The 26,464-nt window shown below is 32.0% G+C and overlaps 6 protein-coding genes and 1 long non-coding RNA gene across 10 annotated transcripts; 4 read left to right on the forward strand and 3 right to left on the reverse strand.

The window, feature by feature from the left end:
• The first annotated feature begins 2,478 nt into the window (after positions 1-2,478).
• Positions 2,479-4,988, forward strand: LOC137824117 (small nuclear ribonucleoprotein SmD1b). 2 transcript variants are annotated; one of them, XM_068629575.1, is made up of 5 exons: positions 2,479-2,631; positions 2,772-2,829; positions 2,949-3,025; positions 4,260-4,451; positions 4,563-4,988. In XM_068629575.1, exons 2-5 carry the CDS (start codon positions 2,816-2,818, stop codon positions 4,622-4,624), a joined length of 345 nt encoding a protein of 114 aa, XP_068485676.1. In that variant the 5' UTR covers positions 2,479-2,631; positions 2,772-2,815; the 3' UTR covers positions 4,625-4,988. The 2 variants fall into 2 exon arrangements, with proteins under 2 accessions (XP_068485676.1, XP_068485675.1); XM_068629574.2 differs by having other exon boundaries at positions 2,484-2,622.
• Positions 4,989-5,414: 426 nt separating this feature from the next.
• LOC137824116 (triphosphate tunnel metalloenzyme 3) lies at positions 5,415-6,246 on the reverse strand. Its single transcript, XM_068629573.2, has one exon. The coding sequence runs from the start codon at positions 6,127-6,129 to the stop codon at positions 5,515-5,517; it is 615 nt and encodes a 204-aa protein (XP_068485674.1). The 5' UTR covers positions 6,130-6,246; the 3' UTR covers positions 5,415-5,514.
• A 3,104-nt stretch (positions 6,247-9,350) lies between these two features.
• Positions 9,351-10,036, forward strand: LOC150025332 (uncharacterized). The gene is made up of 2 exons (XR_016514498.1): positions 9,351-9,414; positions 9,815-10,036. It is a non-coding gene; the product is annotated as an uncharacterized LOC150025332 (long non-coding RNA).
• A 1,378-nt stretch (positions 10,037-11,414) lies between these two features.
• On the reverse strand, positions 11,415-12,394 carry LOC137824618 (glutaredoxin-C1). Its single transcript, XM_068630284.2, has one exon. It carries the CDS (start codon positions 11,934-11,936, stop codon positions 11,535-11,537), a length of 402 nt encoding a protein of 133 aa, XP_068486385.1. The 5' UTR covers positions 11,937-12,394; the 3' UTR covers positions 11,415-11,534.
• Positions 12,395-16,236: 3,842 nt separating this feature from the next.
• Positions 16,237-17,574, forward strand: LOC137827243 (uncharacterized). The gene has a single exon (XM_068633509.2). It carries the CDS (start codon positions 16,386-16,388, stop codon positions 17,427-17,429), a length of 1,044 nt encoding a protein of 347 aa, XP_068489610.1. The 5' UTR covers positions 16,237-16,385; the 3' UTR covers positions 17,430-17,574.
• Positions 17,575-18,544: 970 nt separating this feature from the next.
• LOC137823459 (uncharacterized) lies at positions 18,545-19,592 on the forward strand. The gene has a single exon (XM_068628603.2). It carries the CDS (start codon positions 18,625-18,627, stop codon positions 19,465-19,467), a length of 843 nt encoding a protein of 280 aa, XP_068484704.2. The 5' UTR covers positions 18,545-18,624; the 3' UTR covers positions 19,468-19,592.
• A 1,007-nt stretch (positions 19,593-20,599) lies between these two features.
• On the reverse strand, positions 20,600-25,208 carry LOC137827244 (catalytic/ hydrolase). Of its 3 annotated transcripts, none has more exons than XM_068633510.2 (10): positions 24,946-25,208; positions 24,722-24,790; positions 24,396-24,475; positions 22,978-23,077; positions 22,845-22,898; positions 21,815-21,892; positions 21,630-21,727; positions 21,487-21,544; positions 21,079-21,200; positions 20,600-20,952 (listed from the first exon to the last, which is right to left on the reverse strand). In XM_068633510.2, the coding sequence occupies exons 1-10, from the start codon at positions 25,132-25,134 to the stop codon at positions 20,790-20,792; spliced, it is 1,011 nt and encodes a 336-aa protein (XP_068489611.1). In that variant the 5' UTR covers positions 25,135-25,208; the 3' UTR covers positions 20,600-20,789. The 3 variants fall into 3 exon arrangements, 2 of the variants coding, with proteins under 2 accessions (XP_068489611.1, XP_090149519.1); XM_090293393.1 differs by having other exon boundaries at positions 24,722-24,794; positions 24,946-25,179; XR_016514499.1 differs by lacking the exon at positions 21,487-21,544.
• Positions 25,209-26,464: the final 1,256 nt, after the last annotated feature.

A 26,464-nucleotide genomic window follows, 5' to 3' on the forward strand; every position in this document is an offset into this window, starting at 1 on the left:
TCTTTTACATAGGTTTCTCTTCAATTATGCGAAATAAATAAAAAAATACTCATTTTTTCTTTTTCGTGTCCCTCCTCACTCGTATATTTGTTGATGCAAACAAGGAATAAAATTTATCACTTGATGTGTAACAATTTGCAGTACTCAATTAAAACCACTTAAAAAAAAAACTCATCCTTAATAACAATTCACAATTTTAATCATAAAAATTCTTTAAGAAAACTATAGTTTTTCTCATAAAAATAAGCCACCAAGTCAAAGTTGGCACTTATTAAGCTTCTCTATCAAACCAAAACACGTTTTTCAATTTGGAATAATTTAGATAAAATTGCTTATAATTTCAAATATTAGTGTATTTTTTCTCTTACTTCCAACAATTTCTTTAGGAACAATAGGGACAAATAGTGACCTTGGCTTCGTCCATTTTTTTGTTTCTCATACATTTAATCATAGTTTTGCTTCCAACTTACGTCTTTGACTGGTTTTAAAAAATGTCTCATTTGAAGAATATCTCAGCTTAAGAGTCCTCCAAAATTTGATAAAAAAATAGGTAAATTATTCTAAACAAAAGAATGTAAAAAAAAAAAATAGCAGAAGAATAAATATGTTTTAAATTTCATTAATAGTATTGCAGTATTTTAAAGTCAAAACTATTCATTAATTATAAAATAATAAAGAAAAGAATGTTTGTGAGGATGTTGTTTTGGTTAAAATTCAATAATGTTGCGACCCCACGCACCACGCCGCGAGTGTGAAAGTGGCTACCATCTTTTTCACTTCTCGTTTTGTTCCTAAATAACTTGCAAATATTTTGCCGTCCATTTATAATTAGTGTTTTTTTTTCTTCCAAATATAACTTGGAAATAATAATTTTTTATATGATTTATTAAATAATAAATTCAGTACTTTCTTTTTTATTATAAAGCTCTTCCTCTTTCATTTAATTCATATTTTCTGTATTCAAACTATTTTTTCCATTACAAATTGATAGTGCATAATAGTTTTTTATTGAAATTATTATGTCTATTATTATATTCAAATTTAAATTTAATGGTATTTTCTTCTAAATTTGATAATTATTATATCGGCGAGGTTGAATAATCCTACAATTCTGGTATTAAATATAGATTGATTGATTGGTATATGCGAATAAGGTAAAAATAAATACACAATTAATGAGGTAATGCAATTTTTATAATTTTACAATGTAAAAAATAATAATAAATTTTATTATAATTGTATAAATAAACACATCATAATCATTATTATAACATTAATAATACTTAAATATCAAATATTCATTTCAGTGAAAATCTTTTACAAATGTATTTTTGATTGAAAGCCTAAGTTCAAACACAAAAAAATGAAAAAAAAAAAAGTGTGAGCGAATGAAAAGAATCAGTACTATACTATATGAACCCCTTAAAAATACAATTAATATTTTTATAATTTAAACTACATGTTAATTGTGTTATTGTCTTTAAAATCAAAATAAATAAATAATTATATATATATATATAACTTATTCAATCTCATTTTTTCGTAAACACTTAGAAAACTATTATATATTGGTAATTTAAATAAGTTTATCGACTTAAAAAAATGTTTGATATCTTTAAAAACAAAAATCAAGCTTCTAAATAAGGGAGACACTCAGACTGAAAAAAAATAAAGGGGTATTTCTGTCTTTTTAGAAACTTTGGGAGTGCATGAAAAATATGAAAGTACAAAAAGAAATAACATTATGGGTTTCACATTTGGACCTGTTGGTGACTATAAATGGGTCGCTACAGGCTTGCATTTTAAAAACATTTTGGATATATTTTTTTTTTCTTGCCCTTTTTTAATATTTTTAACTCTCATAAAATGATGAACTTATTATTTTATTGACGAAGTGGAAGTTCATTAATAACTTATTTTTAATAAAATAAATTTAATCGTCATTATTAAATTAGAAAGGTTCTTTTTTTTAATCTCTTTACAACTCTTAGTATTTTAGATCTTGACTAAATAATTATTGCTATTGATAAAGTTAAAATCAGTTAATAACTTTTAGTATTCAACCAATTATTGATTTAACATAACCAAAATCACATATCAACCATTGAAGTAAACAAAAAAAAACTAAAATTTAACTTTTTTTACTATAAAATAACCTTTTATTATATTTTTTTTCTCTACCTCTTTTCTATTTTTCCTTAGTCAAGAGTAATGTAAGTTTTTATTTAGGAATTTATTCAATAGATAAGAAAAATTAATAATGGTAATATGTGTATAACTAAAAAAATATAAATTATTTGAATCAAATTAAAAAAAAAATTGTGAATTTCAAGCAACACTTTTTAAATAGATAGTAAATACATTGAAAATTAAGGAGCCAAAAGTTGCATGCAAATTAATCTATAGAAGCCAAAATAAATATATATTTTTAATTTCAATTAATTTCTTGCAATTTATAATATTATTATCACTTTTGTTATTTTGTTTGGAAATTCAAAATTCAAAATCACAAAATTATCCCTTAAGCCATTACAAAAGAACCGCTTCTTCACCTTTCTCTCTCTCTCCCCTTCAATTTTTGCCCTAAAACCCTGGCTGCCGTTGTGGTGGCCGCCGCCGAAGGTAATCACCGTAAACTCCTCCGTCAATTTCTTCTTGTGTTTTTTCTGAATTGAATCGATTCTATTACCTTCTAAGTTTCTGCATTATTATTATTATTACAATTTGCTCAATTCACACCGTTGTTTTTTACTCTCTATATTGGTTCACAGAAGGAGAATAGAGAAGCAAACGGAGTCATACAATTCGATTCATCATGAAGCTCGTTAGGTCTCTTTCTCTCTCTCTCTCGCTTGATTGTGTTCGTGGATTTATCTGTTATAGTGTGCTATTTTTTTTTTCGTTTTTTTGGATCAAAGCCTAATTATACGTGAATACTGTTTGAACAGGTTTTTAATGAAGTTGAACAATGAAACCGTGTCCATTGAACTCAAGAATGGCACTATTGTTCATGGAACCATTACAGGTTTATTTTCTTCCTCGATTTTTTTTTTCAGTGTACTAGAATTGTAGAACCATTTACAAGTAATATATTAATTTTACTGCTGAAGTAGACTTCATAACTGCCTTGTGTTCTAGAAGTGTAGAACCATTTACAAACAACATAGTAGAGTTGGATTGGAACAGTGGGTTTGTTAGTTTCTAATTTGACTGTGAGGCACTTAATTATTTGCTTGGGTTCTCTGCTCTTTAGGTGATTGATAACTGATTGGATTGTACTCATTCAAACATGTTTGTCCACCTACCTGCATTCTACTTCACTACCTTCGACTTTTTCAGATTTTGGTTCATTCACTTAGACGACAAAGAAAATTTTAGTGCATTTTTTTCGGTCTGGTACTGACTTGACCATCTCATTGGGTTGGGTAGGAGATTTTTCTTAGTGTGTAAGCGGAGGGGACTGGGAATTTGGTTCCCAAAATTACTTATGTTTCATATACGGAGTAGTTGATTGATTGTGAGGGTAAAATTCGGAGTACAGTTAAGACTGTGATATGTTGTGTTTGATGATAACATGAGGAACTGCATTTCCTTCTAGCTCTTACAGTGGTTTGAGACAGGTTGCCTTTGGGGGCTTGGATGATGGTTGTTTCTTGTATTAAGTTTTTGTCGAATAATTGTGGGGAAATGATTCTGTTGTGGAAAATCTCGAGACTTCAATCACCTGTCTTCTAAGCATAATTCTCAGTCCCAAATTTCTCTTTTCAGGCATCTCTGTATATTATTGAAATTTGCATTTTAGAGGAACTTGCCTGATAGTGAAACTACTAAACTAGCCTTGCTGAATCCCTTGTGCTTTTAGTTGATTATAGTGGTATCTTCCTCAATTCAGACAGGAGAGAATTTGAATTTTTTTCAAGTAGTAACGAGTGTCCCGTGACATAAATCCATGACATTTCTATTGTCTGATTTAAATTAATGCATCCTCTTCCATTAAATTTTCTACTGGACACCCATCTTATTGAGTTTGATCCTGTCACATGGATGTGATATTCGGCATGTCATGAATATGAGTCTCCCCTGGACACCTTTTGTAGATAATAAGTGAACTTAAAGTACATAGTTTATGAATTTTGGGTGTAGTGAGTCCTTTAAAGTAAGCATATCTTGCTGCTTCCGAGTATAACTCCACCATTAATTACTTGTCTTTTGCCCAAAAATACAACTTTGAGATACTGATCCAGGGACTTTTGCAACAGGTGTTGATATCAGTATGAACACTCATTTGAAAACAGTTAAACTGACTCTGAAAGGGAAAAATCCAGTGACTCTGGATCATCTCAGTGTGAGGGGTAACAACATTCGATACTATATCCTTCCTGACAGCTTAAATCTCGAGACCTTGCTTGTGGAAGAGACACCTAAGATCAAACCAAAGAAGCCAACTGCTGGTAATGTCTGTAGTTTGACTACAAATTTTTCATCCATACTCAGTACATTCTAATTGTTTCTTGGTGGGTTCATCCGGTTTTAATGTTAGCATATTTTGATTACTTTTCCAGGGAAACCTTTGGGCCGTGGACGAGGGAGGGGCCGCGGACGTGGGCGTGGGCGTGGTCGTTGAGTTCTGCCCTCCATTTCTGTGGCATGCAGTTATAAACTTTGTCGCAAGATTTTCTGGGTGTTTTCAGGAACTTCTGAGGAGCGTAATTGTCAATTTATTCCTGTTATTTTCTTGCAAGAGCTATCATGTTCTAGTGTACAATCACCTTCATGCTGAAACTGATGTAACCTGAATTACCTATTGCCTTATAGTTGTTAGTGAGGAACCCTTCATTCAGCAGTATGACAAATTGTTCATGACTTAATGGCTATACTTAACACAGTAAATAGGCCCACGAGTTGCCTAATGAGGTTTGAACTAAATGATGGTTTTCGTGATGACAGATTCTTATGTTTATTTACATGTATGGATGGTATTTGTGAAATGTCTTGTTGTTGTTTGCTTCCATTGTCTTACTGTCACATCCGTTGCAAGTTAATCATGTAAATTTATTTAGTAAACCAGGTATATATAGTTAGATGCACTGCTATTGGCACATTTGGGGCAGTCAGAGGATATTTTCTGCTCCTCCAGTACTTTCAAATGCAGTATTTTGAAGTACTAAATTAATGCAGGGACTGTTTCTTTATATCTTACAGGCTCCTATGTTTATACCTACAAAATACTGCATTTGAGTTTGTAGTGCAGAAAACAGCACTAAGTTAATATACCTGTAGTCAAATGTAGATTTGACTCTATCTTCAACACTTGTATATATTACAACTCACGGGCTTATGGCTTATGCTTATCGTAGTATTGGGTTACCTCCTTGAACATGTTACCATCTATGAACAGATACCAAATAAGAGTGTAAAAGAAGTGCGTTTTTTCTTTGGTAAACACTAAATAGGATTGTACAAAATAAAGAGCAATGCAGCTCATTCAACAATGACAATTGCTAAGGAGACTTCTCATAATTCTGGCAGCTTCCTGGACTGAAAAACAGCAAATTTTGAAACTTTAGAATAAGAATAACTGATTCCATTTTCTTGAAGAAACTCCTCGAGCAGTTTCTTGTGTCTCTCTGGGTCAGCACTCTCACATTCCAACTCGTAGCTGGTCCCAAAATCATAGTTGGTCTCGTCCAGTTCCAGTTTCAACCCTTCCCATTCATGCACAGCCCTCACATTCCTAAACCCACCCAAGCACACCACCCCATTTGCTCCAACACCGTACTCATCCCTCACCCTCTTCAGCACCATGGAAGAATCCACTGATAAGAGCTTCCATGGCTCAGCAATGCATGCACGGCCAAGCACAGGGTCAAATGGCTCCTCATGTTCCTCCATGCGGCTGATTCCGGCCGAGATCACCGGCTTGGCCTTCAAGGAGAGGACGCAGTGTTCCAGGTTGTAGAAGCGGATTCGGAGAACAGCGAGGTTAGAAGTGAGTTCCTTGTTTGTGCCATCGAAAAAGATGTTTTCTTGGATTAAGGTTTTGGTGTGGAAAGGAGCAAGTGAGTTAGAGAGTTTTTGGTGAGTGGCTGAGTCTGGGAGACGAAGCTTGATCTCTACTTCCATATTCATCTTCTCAAAGTATCACAGATGAAGAATCATGAAGCTGCCATGAATATCAGTGGTCTTTACGTTCCACTTTTTCTACCTCAAGAAAGGGATAAGAATTAGAACATGGCCCGCGATTTTGACGACTTGCACCTCCATACCTTCTTTGTGTCAACTTCATGGTAAATGTGAAAATACTTTTTTATCCTTTTTGTATTATTTCCATATAATTCAGAAGATATTTTCAGATTCAGAAGTGTTTTTTAAATTTATAGAATTTAAAAGTCTTTTTTAGATTTGAGATAAGACTATTGATTATGTAATTTGAATATATTCTAAACATAGTATGAATTACATAATTAGGAAGTTAATCTCATATCCAAAAAAGACTTTTGGATTATGTAATCTAGAAGTTCATAAAAAAGACTTCTACCGGATTACATAACTTGGAAACTAATCTTATATCCAAAAAAGACTATGTAATCTAGATGTTAATCATGTATCTGAAAAAAAGAATTTTCAAATTATCAGAAGTTAATCTCATATAAAAGACTTTTGTATTATCTAATCTAAAATGTAATCACAAAATCCTTCTATTTAATAAGAATATTAAAGAAATATATTTTTGGAATAAAAAATATATAAAAAATATTTATGTAGTTGTTATTATAAGAAAACTATCTTGCATGTACTATTATTCTGCTTAAATATTATTGTTCACTGTACGGGATTGAATTGATTTCTATTTTGTTTCTTATTTTATCTTTTCCACCTCCGGGATATATTATGATAAACAATTCGCAGATTAATATTTTATTAGCAAACTAACAACAAAAAATATCATTAAAAAATTATTCTCTCATTCAGAATAATTTTTTTTCCAAATGAATTAACCATGCCACCTGCCAACTTAATTTTAATATATTGTGATATAAACCCCAAACATTACATAAATTAATTTAAAAAAGATATGAAATAATGTGGTATATAAAAATATATTAAGCTGCATAAATTATGTAATACAGTTATTTGGAAAAAACCTATACGACAAATTGTTCCTTTTCTAATTGTTTCAGTATGTTATTTGTAGAATAGAAAGAAAGATGATAGGGTGATGGAAGACATATTTTATTGCCTTTTGTATTACAGTATTATTTATATTTGTTATAATTTATTTTTAGTTTTATGTATTATTTTCATGCTAAGTAGTGCAAATTCGAGTGGTTAAAGACATGACATTGGTGGTAGCTCAAATAATTATAGGAAATGGTATGATATAAAAAAAAAAATCATTTTCAAAGTCCCACATCGGTTGAGCAGATTGCAAAGTCCCACATTGATTCTCTCTTGTGACATAACAACATTCTCTTGATCTCAAACCCCACACAAATTTAGTGTTCTAAGCAAGTTTGTTATTCTTGGAAACTTGCCAGATGGATTATAGAGACTTGAAGTACCTTTCTTCAAAAACATGCTATACACACTCACAACTCAAACTATTCTCAAAAATCACTACAAAGAAATAACTAAATTTAAATTTAGAGAAAAAAAATAATTAGTTAGTATATTAAATAAATTTGATACTAATTTAAAGATTAAAAAATTATTTATATATGAAATGATTTCTATTATTAATAATAAAATTATAAAATGATTTCTAAATTTGTATATAAATTAACGACTAATATTTTAGATTTTAAATTGATCTCTATAAGATTAACGAACACTAATTTAAAACATAATTAAATAAGTAACTAAAATCTTGGTAGGTAATAATTAAATACTAATCTAGAAATTATTTTATAAATTTTTACTAATAATAAAAATTACTTTAATCTAGAAATTATTTTATAAATTTTTACTAATAATAAAAACTACTTTAGATTTAGATTGGAGAGTTTTTTTTTTTTATAAAATAGTCTGTAATCAAATAATAATTAATTTTAGTTTTTGAACAATTTTATTGTAATATTTACACAGATAAAAACTTGTGTGATTGTTTTTACAGGTCATCATTGAAGATTCTTTGCACCAACATGGAATAATAATAATAATTTAATATGTCATGAAAAATAATCTAACCTTTTTTCCAAATTGTTATTGATTAAACAAATTATAAAAATAAGATTTGACAGAAGAATGTAATATGTTGTGATTTTAACCAGAAATTATTTGGTAAATTTAAGATTGTTTACTGAATTTTTTGAGAGATTTATGGAGTGTTTAATCATAATTGCATTACAAAACACTCATGCATGTTAATATACAAGTAGATATTAATTTTATTCAACATTAAAAAAATGAATAAAAAATGAAATTAAAGTGCATGTTCTTTTAGCCTCTTCCTGATTCTTTGCCATGGGTTAAGGTCACATGCCTATGCCATTAAGGTCAGTCCTAAAATTTTGGGGTTTATATTTCTGAAGTGACCCATTACATACAATTTCTACAAGCATATTCTTGGGATCATGAATAATTTTTTTTATAAGGAGAGAAAAGTAAAAATATATAATTTTATATAAATTAAAATTACTTTTTGTACAACATTTAAAAATTATATAAGAAATTTTGTATAACCTAGTTTATGAATAAATTAAATTCCACTTATAAAAGACCACTCTTATTTTTCTCTCATAAAAAACTTGGTTAATATATTCCCCTTGTCTAAATCCATCATAATATATTTTATTATTCTTTAATATTTATATAGCTTTTGCAAAAGGCTTTGGTGTAAACCATTACTTGCCCCCTCAATATCAGTTAAAAGTTGTTTATAGTAAGAAAATCTGAATACACCAACCTTTATATATATGATTAATATTAAATTCACCATCACTTATCCAAAAAATATTTTCAAATAATATAAAATACTTATAATTGAATTGTTCTTATCAAGTTCATTAAATTTCACTCAGCAGAGTATGCAGCTCATGAAAAATATTCTTAAAAATTACATGCAAATTATACTGGTAATTTATCACTGAAAGCACAGGTTTAATTATTATTTTTATTTTTATCATCATGATAATTAAATTTAGACTTTAAGAATACAATTGTGTTAAATATAGTTATATAGAAAAGTTTGTAATCTATATTATATATAATTCTTCACCCCTTTCCTCCTTCATTGTTATTGGTTTTGTTGTGGAGACAGAAAAAATGTTGAATGGCAGAGAAAAAATGGCCATTCTTGTACTTTCTCTTTTCTTTAGTTCACTCATGCTGTGTTTCTGCTTCATTCTAATGATCCATTTCATAGTGGAATTGGCATCTGCCATGAAAAATAGAGCTCGAAAACAGCAAGAAGAAGTACTGTGGGCAGGATTTGGCATTGCTCTTTTCTTGATATTTTCCTTTGCTTTTGTTGTCTTTGCCATATTTTCTGGTTCTGGCATGATCTATATAGCTAATAGTAGCATCAAGGTTGCACCTGCACCTACTCCTCTCGAACTAGAACACCCTCCACACATGGTTTAAAGAAGTGATATATATTGAATTGCACCAATCTATAATCTCATTTCTTCATATCATGAATCAAAGGTTGTCAATATATCATTATTACAAGAAATGAAGTTATAGACTGATACAAGTTGTCAATATATCACTTTTTTACTTTTTTTTTTTTTTTGATGATTTAAGCCTTTAGATCTTTATCATCAAAACATATCATTTGATGAAGTTGTTTACCATATGATATTCAATTATGCAGTTTGAAGATGTTGACTTGTAAACAAGATACTACTACTACCCTAAGGTGGCTGTTATATGGAGTTTAAAGATGTTGAAGCAAAAGTAACCAGCAGGGTATTGGTGTGTGTGTAGCATACTTAATTTTCTAGGAGTTCAACAGTTCCAGATTAGTTTGAAAACAAAACAGTATTGCTGCTGTATGTTAATATCATCAATGAAATTGCACATTTTCTGTTCTTTAGTTTTCTCTCAGTACATGGAAACAATCAAAACTTTAATTTGATACTCATAAATTAACCTCCAACAAGAGAAAAATATTGATGGTGGGTATGAATAATGTGCATTTAAACCAACTCTGTCACAAAAGGTGCCTTTTATTTAGTCTTTGTTTTTCTGACAAATTTATTCAAATCTTTTTATTAATTTTGCTCATAATATTATGAATACAAAAGGTTACCTAAATCTAACAAGTTGCAGTGAAACACTTATAGGGTGTTGGTGATTAGATCTTCATCAAGAAATAATAAAACTTTTTAAGCATACAAAAGTATGCTTTGCACAGATGACATGACATGGTGATTTGTGACAAGCATATCGAGCTTAAGATATGAGTCTGATACATTGGAGACTGAATATCCCTGGAAACAGCAAGCCTACAAAAATAGTAGCACAAAGTACAGAAAAATAGGCCAAAGTTGATGTGTTTGCTCTAATGAGAGAACATAGAAGAGTATCCCCAAATATCTGTGACAGTACATTCACATGGTCTATGGACTCAGACACAATACATGAAAATATGGTACTAAGATGTTCAAATATCTTTGAGATTGACAAAAACACAGGGAAGCAAATTCTGAAGTTAAAACAAACACCAGTTTAAGTCTCACTGGCATTTCTGGACATGGAATGAATGACCTAAATGCAACATCATAGAAAGACTATAAAACAGGTTTTTACTCATTGAGCCATGTTATCAGCTTATAAAACACTTTATTTATATCCATTAACTTGGCAATGGTAAAAAAGTAGGGGCAGTTTTACTCATCCCTCTGATCAAAACATCTACTGGTCCAACAAGAACAATTTCATAACCTTCACCCTTTCTTAGATCACTTTTTTTAACATTCATGTTATTTTCTTTCTATATTTCTACCTATCTTTTCTTCTTCGGTTCTTCTCACAGGCATTGCAACTTTTCCCATCAATGAAGCAAAGCTAGATGGATAAAAAATCAGACCATCTATAGACACACTTTTCACTTCTTCCACTGAATATGGTCTCCAAAAAGCAAACATCTAGGTACACTAGGCGATAAATTGTCGTGTATCTCTGGCCTCAGACAAATTTTCATGTGACTTGCACTTAAATTATCAACTAGTTTTTCCCATAACTTGAAAAACTCGCTAGAAAACTGCAACAGTTATGGATATACTCTGTCATAGGAGTTTACATTTATACCAAAGATACATATAAAAAAGTTGAAGTCAAGGATAGTGTTTCACAAGAACTTCTTGTTCATTTCCATAATACATGTGCTTCTTTATACAAACTACAAACTACAAAAGCCAAATCAAGAAAAATAAGAGGCTAATTTTTCCTACTTTTCTTGTTCCCTTGCAGGCAATCTAGTTGGCTAGTAATTCTGATAAAATCTCATGTATATGGATATAACAACACTGTTATGTCTTGGTAAAAAGAAATTAGGACAAGAGAGTGCTTTGTTTTAGTCTAGGTTAGCTTCAAAGCCACAAAGCTCCAGCTTGTTTGAGAAGAGGGACAAGGGAGCCACTGATGTGGAAAGCCAAAACCCTGTCCATGGACCCAACAAGCTTCCCTCCAATGAAGACCACAGGAACAACAGCAGAAGAGGAGTTGATTCCATTTCCAAGAAGCCTCATCAATGCTCTCTCCATGTCTTTCCCTTTGGGGTCTTGGTCCAGCTCATGAACAGTGGGGTTAACCCCCATGCCACAGAAGAGCCTCTTCATTGCATGGCACATGCAACAGCTACTCACACTGAAAATCACCACAGCACTCTGAGAGGCCAGCCTCAGCACTCTCTCCATTTGGTCCTCTTCCATGCTCCGAACCCTCATGAGATAACTCCATGCAGCTGCAGCAGGCTCCACTTGGTAATGCATTCTTCTCTCTTGTCAAGTGTAGTGTGCTGGATGGAAGTTTTTGTTGAAGGAACTAAACAATAATGTGAGGTTTGTGTTTGATGAGAAAAGTGGTAAGAGGAGGCATGGTTTTATAAGGGTTGAAAAAGTGGAAGAATTGAAGAAGGGTGCTTTATTTGTCTGTTGTTGTCGCAGGGCGTGTCTCTGATTCAGAGGGAGTGTTGGCTGTTGTGTCTACTGTTCTGTGATTTATACCTTCCATAGTATTCTAGCCGTAACACTGCTTCCATTGCTTACTCGATCGAGGAGAAGAATGCATGCATGTTTGTCACACAGTGTGAGCTCAAAAAGCATTATTCATCCACACACAAAACACAAAGCAGAAAAAACAAAAAGCAAATGCCTAATCTACGTAGCAGATTTCTGAGCATGTAAAGCCGGATGAATGTTTGTCCAAGATTGAGTGAGACCCAAACAAAGAAAAACCACAAACATTTAAATACTCAAACATATATATACACATACATATAGTACTTGGAATTTCTCAAAACTTTCTTTACCAATATCTACCATAGTACTACCTATTATTCTTATCATAAATGATATATTGATAACTTGCTAGAACTTCATTTTTCTGCATAAAACTTGCACTAGTTTATAAAATGACAAATATAACTTTTTTTCATATATTGTAACAGGTTGTGAATAATGCTTCTGTGTTGCATTCACTATATTTACTAAAGACATGCTCTATTCTCTTCCTTTTTTACACTAGAAACAGAAATGAAAAAGAATTGGAATTGGGTTGTTATTTTGCATAAGAATGAAAGCATAAAATAGATGTAGCATAAGAGTGAGAAAAAGGAGGTGAAAAGAAGATTTGAAAAGCAGGTTAGAGACAATAGAAGCAGGGTTATAGGGAGAGAGAGAGAGAGGTGTGCGTCCTTGTTGTCGACCAAGCAACCTTTTAGGTTGTTGTTTCTGACATAAGCCATTCGGTAATTATGTTTCTGTCTCTCAGCCTTTTTTCCTTTGCATCATCTCCATCCATGCATTTCCTTCCGTTCCCAATATCCTGAAAGAGTCAACACATATTGAAGAAGAAGCATGATGATGGATGATAATGGATGGATGAAAGGGTAAAGAAAGAAGATGAAAGAGTAGGGATAGGAGTAGGAGTAGGAGTAGGAGAGAGGGTGTTCACCTAAAGCAGTGACAAAGGGTGCAGTTGGTGGTGTTGAAAACAGAGTGGAAAAGGAGAGAAGAGAGGAGAAGAAGGCGTGGTTCAACCGCATGCTCTGCTCATTCAGGCGGCGCAACCATGCTGACGTGCCCACACTTTTGGATGACTTGTCGTATAATAATCACTGCATGCTTTGGAAATCACACTACTTTTCTCTCTCCTCTTCTATTCTCTAATACTCTTCTCATTAATTTACAACAAAATCTTATATTAACTTATTTTAAAGAAATACCAAGTTAAGAATATTTCAAATAGTAAAATAAAATTTTTAAAATATCACAATGTTCAGGAAACTAGATAATTGTGTCTAAAAATTATAAATCTCTCCCATTTTTCTTATTCAAAAAATGGAGGTTAAAAGGATGGCAGTTACTTCAACCCTACATTTTTATAAGATTGTTTAAAGACAAAATTGTTTATGTATAAAACTGTACATTTTTTTTTTCATTCTAGATTATAAAATTTAGTAAATTTTTGGATTGGTGTTTCCGGTAAAATTTTGGATTGGCACGTTCAGTAATCTCTCAGATTGGTGTTTCTGGTACTATATGAATGCCAGTGTTAATCCAAAATAAAATATACAAAACATCCATAATTGAAAAAAGCATTTCAGATTCGTCAATTTGTAATTCAAAATATGCATTCCGGTTTCAAAAATCCATAATTGAAAAAAATCATTCTAGATCCACCAATTTGTAATAGAAACTAGGCTTCTGGATTCAGCAATCTGGAAATCAACAATTTATGTAAACTTTGTTTCTGGAATACCCCCTCATCCAAAAAGCAACATGATTCACTTCTGGATTGATGAATCTGTAGCACATTCCCAAATCCCGAATTCAAATAACAGGTAAAGGTCAGTTTTGAAATTTACAAAATTGTGGGGGTGCAGGAAGAAAAATGTAGGGGTGCAAGAAGAAACTTCCTAAAAGGTTTTGTTTTATGAAAATGTGAAATATGGGCCAAAATAAATAACTATTTTCTAAGACTATTTCTTCCTACACTCATTTACTACTAAGTGCACTCTCTTGCTAATAAAAAGAATCACTGTACACTTTAGTTCTTCATTCTACTCTTTTAGAAGAAAAAATAAAAGATGCAGAGTTCTAGAAAATTTATTTTGAAAGCTATCATAAATTTTGTTTTGAAAAACTTGCTTTAGAGATTTGTGTTTCAAAAAGTATGATATATGTTATGAAAAAGTTGTTCTATAAATTGTGGTTGAGAAATTTGTTATAGAATGTATTTCATGTGTTTTGGATAACATGAAAATTCTGTTCAGAGATGCTTGTTCTGGACATTTAAGAATATTTGTTTCGAAAGATTTTCAGAAAGAAAGTCACTTTTATAAAAGGTGAAATTATTATTTTAAAAATTAGGGATGTAGGAAGAAAAAAAAAGGCTCTTATCATGGGCTTAAACCTACGGCCCAGTTAAAAGAGAATTCAATTAGGGCTTACAATGTTTGGGCCACATAGTAAAGTGGCTAGTAATTTGACTATCCATATATGGCAATTGCTTCCTGCACCATATCACTGCACCCATCTTAGCGGAAAAGACGAAACTGTCCTCAAAAAAAATTTCTGAAATATGTGTTCCGGATAAATTTTTTCGGAACGAAATTTTATATTACGGATTTTTTTATTCGGAATTAATTTTTTATTTTTGTTTCCAAATTTTTATTTCCGAAACACAATTATTTCTTTTCCAGATTTTTTTTTTCGGAATGTATTATTTTTCAATTCCGGATTTTTTTTTCCAAAATAGAATTTTAATTTTGGTATCCAGATTTTTATTTCCGAAACTCAATAATTACTTCCAGATTTATTTTTCCGGAATATATTATTTTTAATTCCGGATTTTTATTTCCGGAATTAAGGGCATTTTTGGAAATTAAAAAAATATGTTAGGTGCAGGTTAAAAATGATTGGGTGCAGGGAGCATTTGCCTCCATATATTATCATCATTTTATTATTTATGTGATAAAACATTCAACATTTGTGTGATTTATGTGTTTTTATTTATGTAAAGGAAAATGTATAATTTAAAAAAAAAAATTGCCTTGACTTTAAATGACTTGGTTAGTTTCTATTTTATTTATAAAAAATTGAACAAAGTAAAATAATCATATGATAATATATATATATATATATATATATATATTTGATTAGTAGTTAGAAAAAACAGTAATATTGGGAAAAATGTTTATAATTTTATAACTTGAATCATGCATACATTAAAATTTATACTCTTTGTTGATACATACAATAAATTTGTATTGGAAACTCATCCAAGTCACTTGCACTAATTTTAATAAAAGTAGATAAAATTATAATTATTTTTAAGAATATACTAAATAATACTCGTATATTTTTGTTTAAAAAAAGTAAAATTCATTTATATTATATTTAAAGATGTTTTTAATTTCAAAAAAATTTACTATTTGGTCGTTAATGTATATTTTTTATTCTTAACATGTTTATACATTTTTTGTATTTGGTCTTTGAAAAAGATTGATTTATATTTCGTTCTTATTATTATATTAATTTTCTAAAGTAATTTTTAAAATGTCTGTAGATATTTCTTTTAGTTTCTCAATTTTTTTATCATCACAAATTATATGTTTTTAATCATGAAGTAGTGTCAATGCATTAGAACCAACCAAAAGTTTTAAAAGATGTTAAAATCTAAATGCAAAATTTCTAAATTTTCGGAAAGTAAAAATATTTTTAAACATTAGTGAGTGACATTTTAATATTTTGTTAAAATATTACATAGATTAGAATTTTTAAAAAAATTAAAAATTATAAACAAAATGATTTTTTATAAATAAAATAAAATATTAAAATTAGCGTTATTGTATTAAAAACACAAAAAATATAAATATTTCTATTAAAAGTGTAATAGAAGTAAATATTTAGTTAAGTATATAGGAGAGTATAAGTAATATTTTATTATTTAAAATAAAATAGAAGTAAATAAAGAAAATGCTATTTTGTAAAAAAATAAAAAGATGACGTGGTGGAATACGAAATATTATTCTGGATTGTTCTGCTTCGAGAGTTATGTAGAACAGTGACCGTTTATGGTTATTCTCCTGAAACTTCCAGAACTTTCATCTTTTCCACTGTGTTGTCCTTTCTTATTATAAAATCTCTGTGTCTGTTACCTTATTCTTCACGATCAAACACAAAAACCTTAAAATTCTAGAAATTGATACGACCCAAATGATGAAGATGAAGAATACCCCTTTCAACAGAACCCTTTGGGGCATGGCTGAGCCTGGTTATCACAAAGCACCCTCTAAGGTGGTTTCCATCCCAGTTCACTTCGTGGGTTCAGAGCGCACAAGAACCGATTCTGCCATGAAGATTCAAAGGGTGTTGAGAGGGTTTCTGGTGAGGAAGACTCTGAGGAAGATCGTGGCCATGAGGGTGGAGTTGGCACGGATTGAGAGCGAGATTCGAGTTGAAGTGGTGAAGAGGGAACAGAAAGAGAGGGTGAGGGTGATTGAGACCATCATGAACTTGCTTCTGAAGTTGGATTCGATTCGGGTATTGCACTACTCTGGCCTCAGGGAGTGCAGAAAGTCTGTCATCAGAAAAGCTATTGCCCTTCAGGAAATGCTTGATCAAATGGCTGTGCCTGTGCCTGATTCTGATGAGGGTGTGAAAATGGAAGAGAAGGAGGAGGAATGTGTTGTGGAAGAAGGGAATTGTTTGGTGGAGGAAGAGGGAGGTAGTGGAATGGAAAATTTGAGGAATGAGGAGGTAGAGAAGGAGAGTGAGTGCTTGGAAGAAGAAAGTGTTGGGTTGGAAACAAGTTTGGTTGAGGAAGAGGAGGAAGAAGTTGAATTTGAGGAGGAGCAAGAGGAAGGTGAGGAAGTTGAAGCTTTGAGGACAACAAGTTTGATTGAGGAAGAGGAGGAGGAGGAGCAAAAGCAAGAGGAAGGTGAAAAAATAGAAGCTTTGAGGAATGAGGAGGTGCAAGAGAAGGAGAGTGTGGGAAAGAGTTTGGTTGTGGAGGAAGGAGATGGGAAGAAGAGGGAGTTGTTGATGGAGAAGATGGTGGAAGACAACCACAAGATGATAGAGATGATGGCACAACTGTTTCAGAGGAATGAGATGCAGACTACACTTCTCACCTCTCTCGCACAAAGGGTGGAGCAGCTTGAGAGAGCCTTGGCTTGTGAGAAGTTGAGGAGGAAGAAAAACAGAAAGACTGACAGAAAAAATAAACAAACTCATCTGAGAAATAATTGCTTCATCTGAGTTGTGTCACCACTCAAAAAGATCTTTCCATGCTTGTAATTGGTTTTTTTATCCCTTGTAACTGGTTTTGTTGTTAAAGTTAATGTTCATTGTAATCCATTTTTTCCTTGATGCTAGCAATAAAGTGTCATATGAGTTTTGGAAACACCCTTGCCTTCTTATTAGCTATGAACATTTTCTCTATTTCATAGGAATCCAAATTTATGATTTTCCAATTTCCATTCCTTCCACACTCTAACTGCTTCCCACAAATCTTACGCGGCTCAAGAATGTAACTAAGTCAAATGCTAATTCAGCAGCAATGTAAACTACAACACAAAATTGTATTCTGCAATAATACAAGACCTCTTCCACTGGATGATGTAATTTATGCAGATGAAAAGTTATGTGATTTATAGAGATGAAATGATGTCATTGTATTCTGTACCAAATCACAATCATGATTTAATACATTGAAGAAAGATGATGTAGTTTACTCAGTCATAAACTGTATTCACTTCAACTCTAGAATGATGAGTGTTTCTTGACCCGTGATAGAATGAAAAGTTCTGCTGTTAAAAGGGTAAAGATATATTCTCTATTTATATTTTTTATACTATAATTTTCATATTATTATTTTAATATTTTTTTTATATTATTTAATTATAAATCTATCTTTTATTATATATATATTTATATATTAATTTTTCACATTAAAAATTATAACCTCTATCAGATTGTTAAACATCGTAACATCTTCTATATATTCATAGCATACCTTTTTAGATATCATGTGTTTTGAATTATATGGAAAAGATAATTTAACACGCTCACTTTTTTATATAAATAGATACTTTGAAAGTCTTAATTAATGTTTAATTTTATCTCATTTACAAATAAATATTTTAAACTTTAATTTTATTCTAATTAAGCTTTAAAACGAAGATGGGACATGGGAAGTACATTTTTATTTCAAAACTGTTGATAATTATGAATGATGACGTGGCAGAAGAGGCGAGAACGTAGAAGAAGATTCCACAGTTCTCTAGAGAGAGAACATAAGTGACGCCACGTAAGCCAGCCGTTAATTCCCTCCTGAAACTTCTCGAACTTTCGTTCTCTTGTACCTTCTTCCGTATAAATACCTTCCTCTGTTACCTTGTTTCTCACAAACAAAAGCAAAATCCTTAAAATTATCGAAATTGACACGACCCGAATGATGCAGATGAAGAAGAACCCTCCTTCGTGCAGAACCCATTGGAGCACGGCTAAGCCTGGCTATTACAGAGTACCCTCTAAGGTGGTTTCCATCCCGGTTCATTTCGTGGGTTCAGAGCGCAGCAGAACCGATTCTGCCGTGAAGATTCAGAGGATGTTGAGAGGGTTCCTTGTGAGGAACGCGATGAGGAAGATCGGTGCCATGAGGGTGGAGTTGGAGCGGATTGAGAGGGAGATTCGAGTGGAAGTGTTGAGGAGGGAACAGAGAGAAAGAGTGAGGGTTATCGAGACCATCATGAACTTGCTTCTCAGGCTGGACTCTGTTCGGGTATTGCACTACTCTGGCCTCAGGGAGTGCAGAAAGTCTGTGATAAAAAAAGCTGTTGCCCTTCAAGAAATGCTTGATGAAATGGCCGTAGGGGAAGAGGAGGTGGGAGAAGATGATTGTGTTGGGAAAGAAGAGGAAGGTAATGGAATGGAAAATTTGCAGAATGAGAAGTGTGGGTCCATGGAAGAAGAAAGCATTGGGTTGGAAAGAAGCTTGGTTGAGAGAAAGGAAGAGGAGGAAGAGGAAGATGAAGCTTTGAAGAATGAGGAGAAAGGAGATGGGAAGAAGAGGGAGTTGTTGTTGGAGAAGATTGTGGAAGACAACCAGAAGATGATGGAGATGATGGCGCAGCTTTTTCAGAGGAATGAGTTACAGAGTACACTTCTCAGCTCTCTCTCGCAGAGGGTGGAGCAGCTTGAGAGAGCTTTTGTTGTTGAGAGGTTGAGGAAGAAGAAAAAGAACAAGGTTGATGCCAGAAATAAACAAGCTTGTGCTAAGAATGGCTTCAACTGAGACTTGTGCCACCTCTCAAAAGGATCTTCCATTTTTGTAATTATGACTTCTTTTTTTTCTCTTGTAACCAATTTTGTAAGGTTTCCACATATTTATATATTACAAAATATTTTAGTTGTCTTATTTTTTTAAAAGTGTTTCAAAAATGTATCCAAGTAAATTTTAATTCTTTCTAAGCACTGAACATGAGGATTAATTACTGTATAACTGTCATTACTTCATCAGTTATTTTAACTTTCAATCTTGTAATTTTAGCTTTTAATGTTGACTATACACTTGCTTTAAGTATCTAAAACATAATTTTATCACTTACAATAACCTAAGACATGAAATAATTATCACTACATTTTCTCGTATTCTTCTGTCACATTAGAGAATCTTTAGACATACACAGACAATGTCCAGATCTAGGTGTTCCTATATGAGACATTGATTGGACAGAAGATTTAGTACACTCATGATTTTTAATGAAGAGTTATAAATATACATAAATACACCTGAAGAGTGTTGAATATTATAATATATGTCTATTAAATGGTGTATCTGCGATACGTATGAGATATTGACACTTGTATTTGTAGGACACGTATCGTGAAGACAATTTTAACATGGTTATAACATAATTTTAAAAAGAAAAAATACATTAAATGTTTAAGTGTTTGTTACCTAGATTATAAAAAAATTCAATTTTATAGTTTGTACAACAACATTAATATTCAAATTCAACATACTATCACCCTCTTTGGATTATATATGTCATGGCTTTCTGATAAAATGCAGTTGAACCGTGCAAGAGCAACAATCAAATTATCGCCAACAAATGATTTAGTTCTCACAGAAAAACCAAATCAACCCTATTTCAGGAGTAAAAAGGGCAACATTAACAGTGTTTAGAATAGAGGATTCACTTTTAGTGCAGATGGATTTGAGATAATTAGAATAAAAAGTTTAGATTTGGTTGCATCAATTAGAACTCATTTAGTGCTGAGTTAGTGATTTTCCCTTTAAGAATGGTGAGAAAAAAAAGTGAGAAAACCAGTGTGACATCAAACAAAGTGTTACATTGTGTATTCTGACATCTTATTCACTCTTTGTTTCTTTAAAGAGTAATTCCTTTTCTTAAAAACTGTAATTTCAAAAGAAAGAAAGACATTTAAACTTTATAACAGGTTACATAAGTTACTTTGACTAGTTTATAATGTTCGGTAAGACAATTAAAAATACATATCTGCAATGCTTTCACAGTTATAATTTATATTCAACATCTGAATTACAATATAACAGCTAAAAACTTTTTTGTAGAACTCAGAGCATTCTCACTCTCAATTCTTGAGTGGAGTCCATTGGTTTTGGAAGAGCTGTGAAGCTGTCCTTCCCATGATCCACTCTAAATCTGATAAAGGCAAAGAAATCTCATTGGCAATATGATGCACTGCTTCTTTGGCTCCTTTGTAACCACATTCAGCAACAACAAATGGAAAATCACTGTAACAGCATGATTGGAAAAGGAAAAAAAAAGTTACTTTGGTTGTTCATGGATAAGATTCTCTTACCCCTTTCCCTATTCTACTGTTTCCTTACAAGCTGAACACATGTATGACTGAAAGTTACCTGCCCCACATTACACGGTTAGCACCAAAGTGAGAGACAACTTGGGATAAGAGAGCAGACAAATCCAGATAAGGAAACTGTTCTCTTGACACTCTGAAAAGGGCACTAAATTTCACATGTACCTGTCATAAATTCAAATTTTAGCGTACTCATGCTGGAGGTTTCACTGATTAAGGAAAAAGAAAAAAAAAACAAAGACTATCAACTATTTTGACAAGGGCCTTCAACAAGTTAAATGAATTTTGATAATATCAATATACCAGATTCCATCTTTTACCATTTTACTCATTTAATTGATAAAAGGATACTCTGATGGCAGAAAAAGAAGAAGCATTTACAAGGAGTTAAAAATTTGTGCTTCTCTCTAATGAAAAATCTATGCATGTTTTGCTTCTTGAGGTCACTTACTTGAGGGAATCTAGACAAATTTAAAAGTTGAGAAAAGACAAGGCCTTCCTCATCATTTCTGCAACACAATATTCATCATATAAGGGAACTTGTCTGGGTCTTTCAGACTATTATTGAGAAAAGACAAGACTAATATGGCTCACACTGGTGGTTTGCAAAAGGCCAAATGATCAAGCAATACAACTGTTGATGGAAATTCTGTGCACAGTTGCTCAATTTCAGAAATATGCAGACCAAGGCCCTGAAATTATTCATCTCAATCATTCTTAATTTCGTCAACTTCATATAAGTGTCTAAACAACTGTATACAAGGGAAATGAAAAATCACCTTCATACACATGAAGCCCACGGACACATTGAGTTCTCCAGCCCTTTGGAAAATTGCCTTTCCAACTTTATTTGTCATCTGCAATGTGATCATTCAATTATATAACCCAGAAAAAAAGAGAAAATTTGGATCCAATAAACAACAACATTAACAAAGCCTTTTTCCATTGGAAGAGATAGGCTACATGGATGAAATGACAGCATTGCACTTTAATTCTTAATTTTGATCCAATACAAAGTAGAAAGATACTCTTAGTGTAACATATGATGCCACCACCTTTTTAAAAAGCAGATCTAATATTTTACTAAAAATAAAAGACCCTATTTACTACAGGTTTACACGTTACAATGAGACTACACTTTCTCTTATGAGTCAAATTTGAATACTAAAAGGAATAACATAGAAAGAAACTGCCCCTGTAAAGAAATTTGCTAAAACCCAATATTATTCACATCTTCTGTTTCTTGCTGCACATATTTATAGCAACTTTTTTAGGATATCCTGTTTTTACATTCACAGAGTTGTCCATAATTTCTGTGATTTTCTTCAAAAGGTCAGCTAAAAACAAATATAAGGATCTTTCCTTGCTTGATAGTTGATCTCCTTCTTCCATCTTCCCATATTCACAAGAAAGTTCCTACGAAAGTTGAAATAACAAATTGCAATCTTCCAGCCAAAGCAATTAAGTCAGTCCTATAAACTTTCTCCTAGTATATAATGTTGCTGGTGGATACAATCATCATTGAATATTCAATGCCCGTTTTGGGATGAAAGATCTCCTTGATTTTTATCTCTATAATTACCTCCCTTAGTCGTTTAAAATATATATTAACCCAACATGCTCTTTACATTACACCAATCCTCTTAAGTGTTTGAAAAAAATTACAGCATGTACCTCTATTAGGATGTTACCATAAGTGTTAAAAAAACAAGGATGTCTTGAAGAGTAAGGGCGAAAAAAGAATGACTCAATTATGTCTCCAGCCTAAATCACAAACATGCAGATATGTCAGAGAAATCAGTTGCCTACCTTTTCTCCGATTGGCCACAAATACGCATTGAATCGAACAGCACGATAACCATCCTATCACAGATAAAAAGAAAAATTCAATTGCTTACTTGTAAAATAAGCCATCTTGATGAAAAGAAATAATCCATTAAACCTTCAAAACAAGTTCTTCAAATTGCTTAAGCCCACTTCCATCATCAGCTGGATTAGCAAGGCAACAACCAACAAATTTGGTCGGGTATTTCTTCAAAACGCTGTCCAATGAACAAAATGACAAGAGTAGCACAATATAATAATAACACTATAAAAAATTAATACATAATCCATTATATGGAAGATGTGATGACTACAGTGAACTCAACAATTAAGTGTATGTGAAAGTTTTTCCTCTGGTATACACCATCCAACTCACTATGCAACTAATATTATCACAGCAACTGGTTTATCAAATAATGCATAACAACAACAATAGTCTTGTCTTCTAGGCAAGGTTGGCTACATAAGCCATACAAATGACAATGCCATTGGACTTAATTATAAACCAAATTTCCAGGGTTATGATTCAGTGTAAGACCCCTTTCAATAATTTCCTCCAATCAGATAAAGCATGGCTTAACACATATCACAACATGTCTCACAGGTGGTAGTTATTCACCTGCATCTGAAAAATCTGATATTACAAGTTTCACCACAAAGGTAGAAAATATGTTTTACTAACAAGGAAGGCATCTTAATATGTGGACATGCACGTGCAAACACGCATGCACAAATAAACTAGGAGGGCTCTTTTGCTCAAGCAATTAAGCCAAAATAATAGAAAATGATAGTTAGTACCAAGCCATTATTTGGAGATCTAAGAGAAGAAAACTTTCCAAATATCGAGCATTGTATGTATTTGCTGTTAAAACTGCATTCAAGAAAATTACTACGAATAACACTGTTCCTGCATGCCACACAAAATGCATTTTTTTCCCATTTCATTTCAACCAGGAGTACTGTTTGCATAAAAAAATTAGGGTGATCACAGCCAAGAAAGCTCATGTTGATTGATGGATCATTCAGTTAAGGCATCAACAGAGAAACTCATCATGTCTTGTTAAGTTCTCCACTTTAAGAAATGAAAACTTCGGACACAAGTAGCAAGCATAAACTATTTCTTTGCATTTGGAAAACACCAACCTGCTCTATACCCCATAAATGAATGAATATATATACATTTGACAGATCAAGCTTTTAATTATTAGAATAAGGAATTTCACATGATCCTGGTGGTGATCTTTCCATTTGTTTCACTATTACAAAAGGGTGGTTCCCTGTTTTTATACAAAGGTCCTTCTAGAACAGAATGTCTAATCTTATCAAGCATTGCCACTATTGTGTTATCAGAATTTCTCCCTTTCTTCTCCCTATTCTCCTTTCCTTGGCAATTCCAGCATTGGAAAACACGTCAAATGCTGAGATCACACTTCCACTAGATATTCCATCCACACTCTCATTTCCCTATTGTTTAATACCAAAACTCTAAATAAGTCGGTTCTTACATCAAACAGGTAAAAATAATGTTGAACAAACCTTGTGACGTAACTATGATCAAATTTATGATTAATTGGTTGTACAATGAGTGCACCATCTACTCCTGCCTCCTCCATACACTGAAAAAGTGAGCATCACCATCAATAATATACACAAAAACTCAAATCCAATCACAATCTTTTTCCATAAAATTAACCTCAAGCCATTGGGATTTCTGACAAACAGCAGATAGGGAGACAATATCACATTCTCAATGAATGAGTCAAAATTTGCAGGAAATACAAGAATAAGGTATCTACAAACTACTGTGAAGTTCATTGACCCAGAGGTAAAAAGGGTAGAGAGATAATAAACTAAACTCATACCTGGAGCAAAAAATCGGCATTTCCTGGTAAAGTGGGTTCTTGTCCAGGAAAAAAAGGGAATCTACCAGCCTTCCTTTTCAAAGAAAGAAAAAGGATAATCACAATTTGGTGAGTGATGATGATGATGATAACAGAAGTCAGCAATAACATTAACATTACTTTATAACATAAAAAAAAAAAAAAAAAAAGGTGAAGAATTTTGTAGTGTGGTGTGTTAATGTCACCTCTTGAGGTGAAGCCCACACGTGGAGATGGGAATCAATGACTTTGAACTTTGAAGGGGTTTCAGTGAAGGCCATATTCGTAACTGTAGCACAACAACTACTTCTGATTCTGAACCTTAACTTTAACCTAGGATTACCCGAATGCCTCGGACCAACACCTGAAACCACACTGCTCAATCTCAGTGCCATTTCATGCGAATTCCCAAGGATATCATAGATTATCACTAATAAAGGTTTTTTTTTTTTTTTATTGTTTCACAATAATTATGAGTAAGTAAAATATCTTTTTACTTATATTCTCAACCATTTGTATCTTTTCTTTTATTTATTGAAAAAATAACATAATATTAATGTTTAATTTTAAATATAACAAGGAATATGTTGATTCATGATTGATGTAAACTCTCTTTTTCATACAAAATCTGCAACTTCTAAGATTTTGTAATAATAAAAAATGAATCTTTGTAAAGTGGAATGATGTGTATATTTGCTGGTTTTAGAAATCTATAGCACTCTTTTAAATATTCATATTATTAGTTAAAATCATTCAAAATAACAAAATTGAGTACCTTTTAAGTATTGTTTTTGCCCATAATTTAAAAAAAAAATAGAAAAGATAAAAATTTATTTTAGAAGCATGTCAAAAAGACAACTTTTTATCATAATCCTTCATTGTATTTTAATGCATCATGCAAATGTCAGCATTAAGGTTATTGAATTAAAAAAAAGAAGAATAAAGACAAATAACATTTTTTTTAAATAATGTGATCTCTATTTAGAAAAATGTGAGGTGAAGAGAAATGGGTAGAAGTAAGAAGATGATGGTTCTTTCTTAAAAAGTATATAAACTAGATAAAGTAACAATTTTTGTTTGACTGAAATGTCAAAAGGGTTGTAGAATTTAGATAAAAGAAAGAGAAACATTACAAATGTCACACCCTGAAAAAAAAAACTTTCCTACTGTTAACTGCACCTACAAATTTACATTGACATTTGTACTTTTTTTCCCATTTGCATGATTTCTGTCAAAATCAAACAGGCTTTTTATAACGCGTATAGCAGCTAAATAACAACCATGTCCATGTTCATAAATGAAGAGTGCTTTTGTTTTGTGCAATGAAATTTTGTGCTTAGAAATGCTTCATGCACATACCTGTTATCTGGTTCTGGATTATACGTCAGAACTACAATGTTAAATGAGTGATTGTGGTTGAACCTGCACACTTTTCCACACGCGTTTTGCCAAAAAATAAATTGTAGTCTTCCCTTAAACCAGCTTGTGATGGCTAAAAGAAACGTCTCAATCTTGCAGACACTATTTTGAAACTATGCACAACCTCTTTTAGAAGCTACACGACACGTGCTCTTACCAGCACATTACTGTGCCACATAACACCCTTTTGATCTCTGCATTAATATGTATAAACTGGTGTCATTAACATGTGATGTGCTCACAAATTTATAGCTGGTTTTTTGTCTGTAATTTAGTAAATGCATGTTTCAAAATACGTTTTGGATT

This window comes from Phaseolus vulgaris, chromosome 8 (assembly GCF_051622355.1).
Source record: "Phaseolus vulgaris cultivar YP4 chromosome 8, ASM5162235v1, whole genome shotgun sequence".
NCBI lineage: Eukaryota > Viridiplantae > Streptophyta > Magnoliopsida > Fabales > Fabaceae > Phaseolus > Phaseolus vulgaris.

Excerpts from the sequence above, each read along its gene's own strand:
- LOC137827243 (XM_068633509.2), top strand. The coding sequence starts at position 16,386 with ATGATGAAGATGAAGAATACCCCTTTCAACAGAACCCTTTGGGGCATG.
- LOC137827244 (XM_068633510.2), bottom strand. The coding sequence starts at position 25,134 with ATGGCACTGAGATTGAGCAGTGTGGTTTCAGGTGTTGGTCCGAGGCAT. Across the intron at positions 22,899-22,977 it reads TTGAAGAACTTGTTTTGAAG|GATGGTTATCGTGCTGTTCG; the intron begins GTTTAATGGATT and ends TATCTGTGATAG. Across the intron at positions 21,201-21,486 it reads ATTTGTCTAGATTCCCTCAA|GTACATGTGAAATTTAGTGC; the intron begins GTAAGTGACCTC and ends AATTTATGACAG.
- LOC137824116 (XM_068629573.2), bottom strand. The coding sequence starts at position 6,129 with ATGAATATGGAAGTAGAGATCAAGCTTCGTCTCCCAGACTCAGCCACT.
- LOC137824618 (XM_068630284.2), bottom strand. The coding sequence starts at position 11,936 with ATGCATTACCAAGTGGAGCCTGCTGCAGCTGCATGGAGTTATCTCATG.
- LOC137824117 (XM_068629575.1), top strand. Across the intron at positions 3,026-4,259 it reads TGTTCATGGAACCATTACAG|GTGTTGATATCAGTATGAAC; the intron begins GTTTATTTTCTT and ends CTTTTGCAACAG. Across the intron at positions 4,452-4,562 it reads ACCAAAGAAGCCAACTGCTG|GGAAACCTTTGGGCCGTGGA; the intron begins GTAATGTCTGTA and ends TTACTTTTCCAG.
- LOC137823459 (XM_068628603.2), top strand. The coding sequence starts at position 18,625 with ATGATGCAGATGAAGAAGAACCCTCCTTCGTGCAGAACCCATTGGAGC.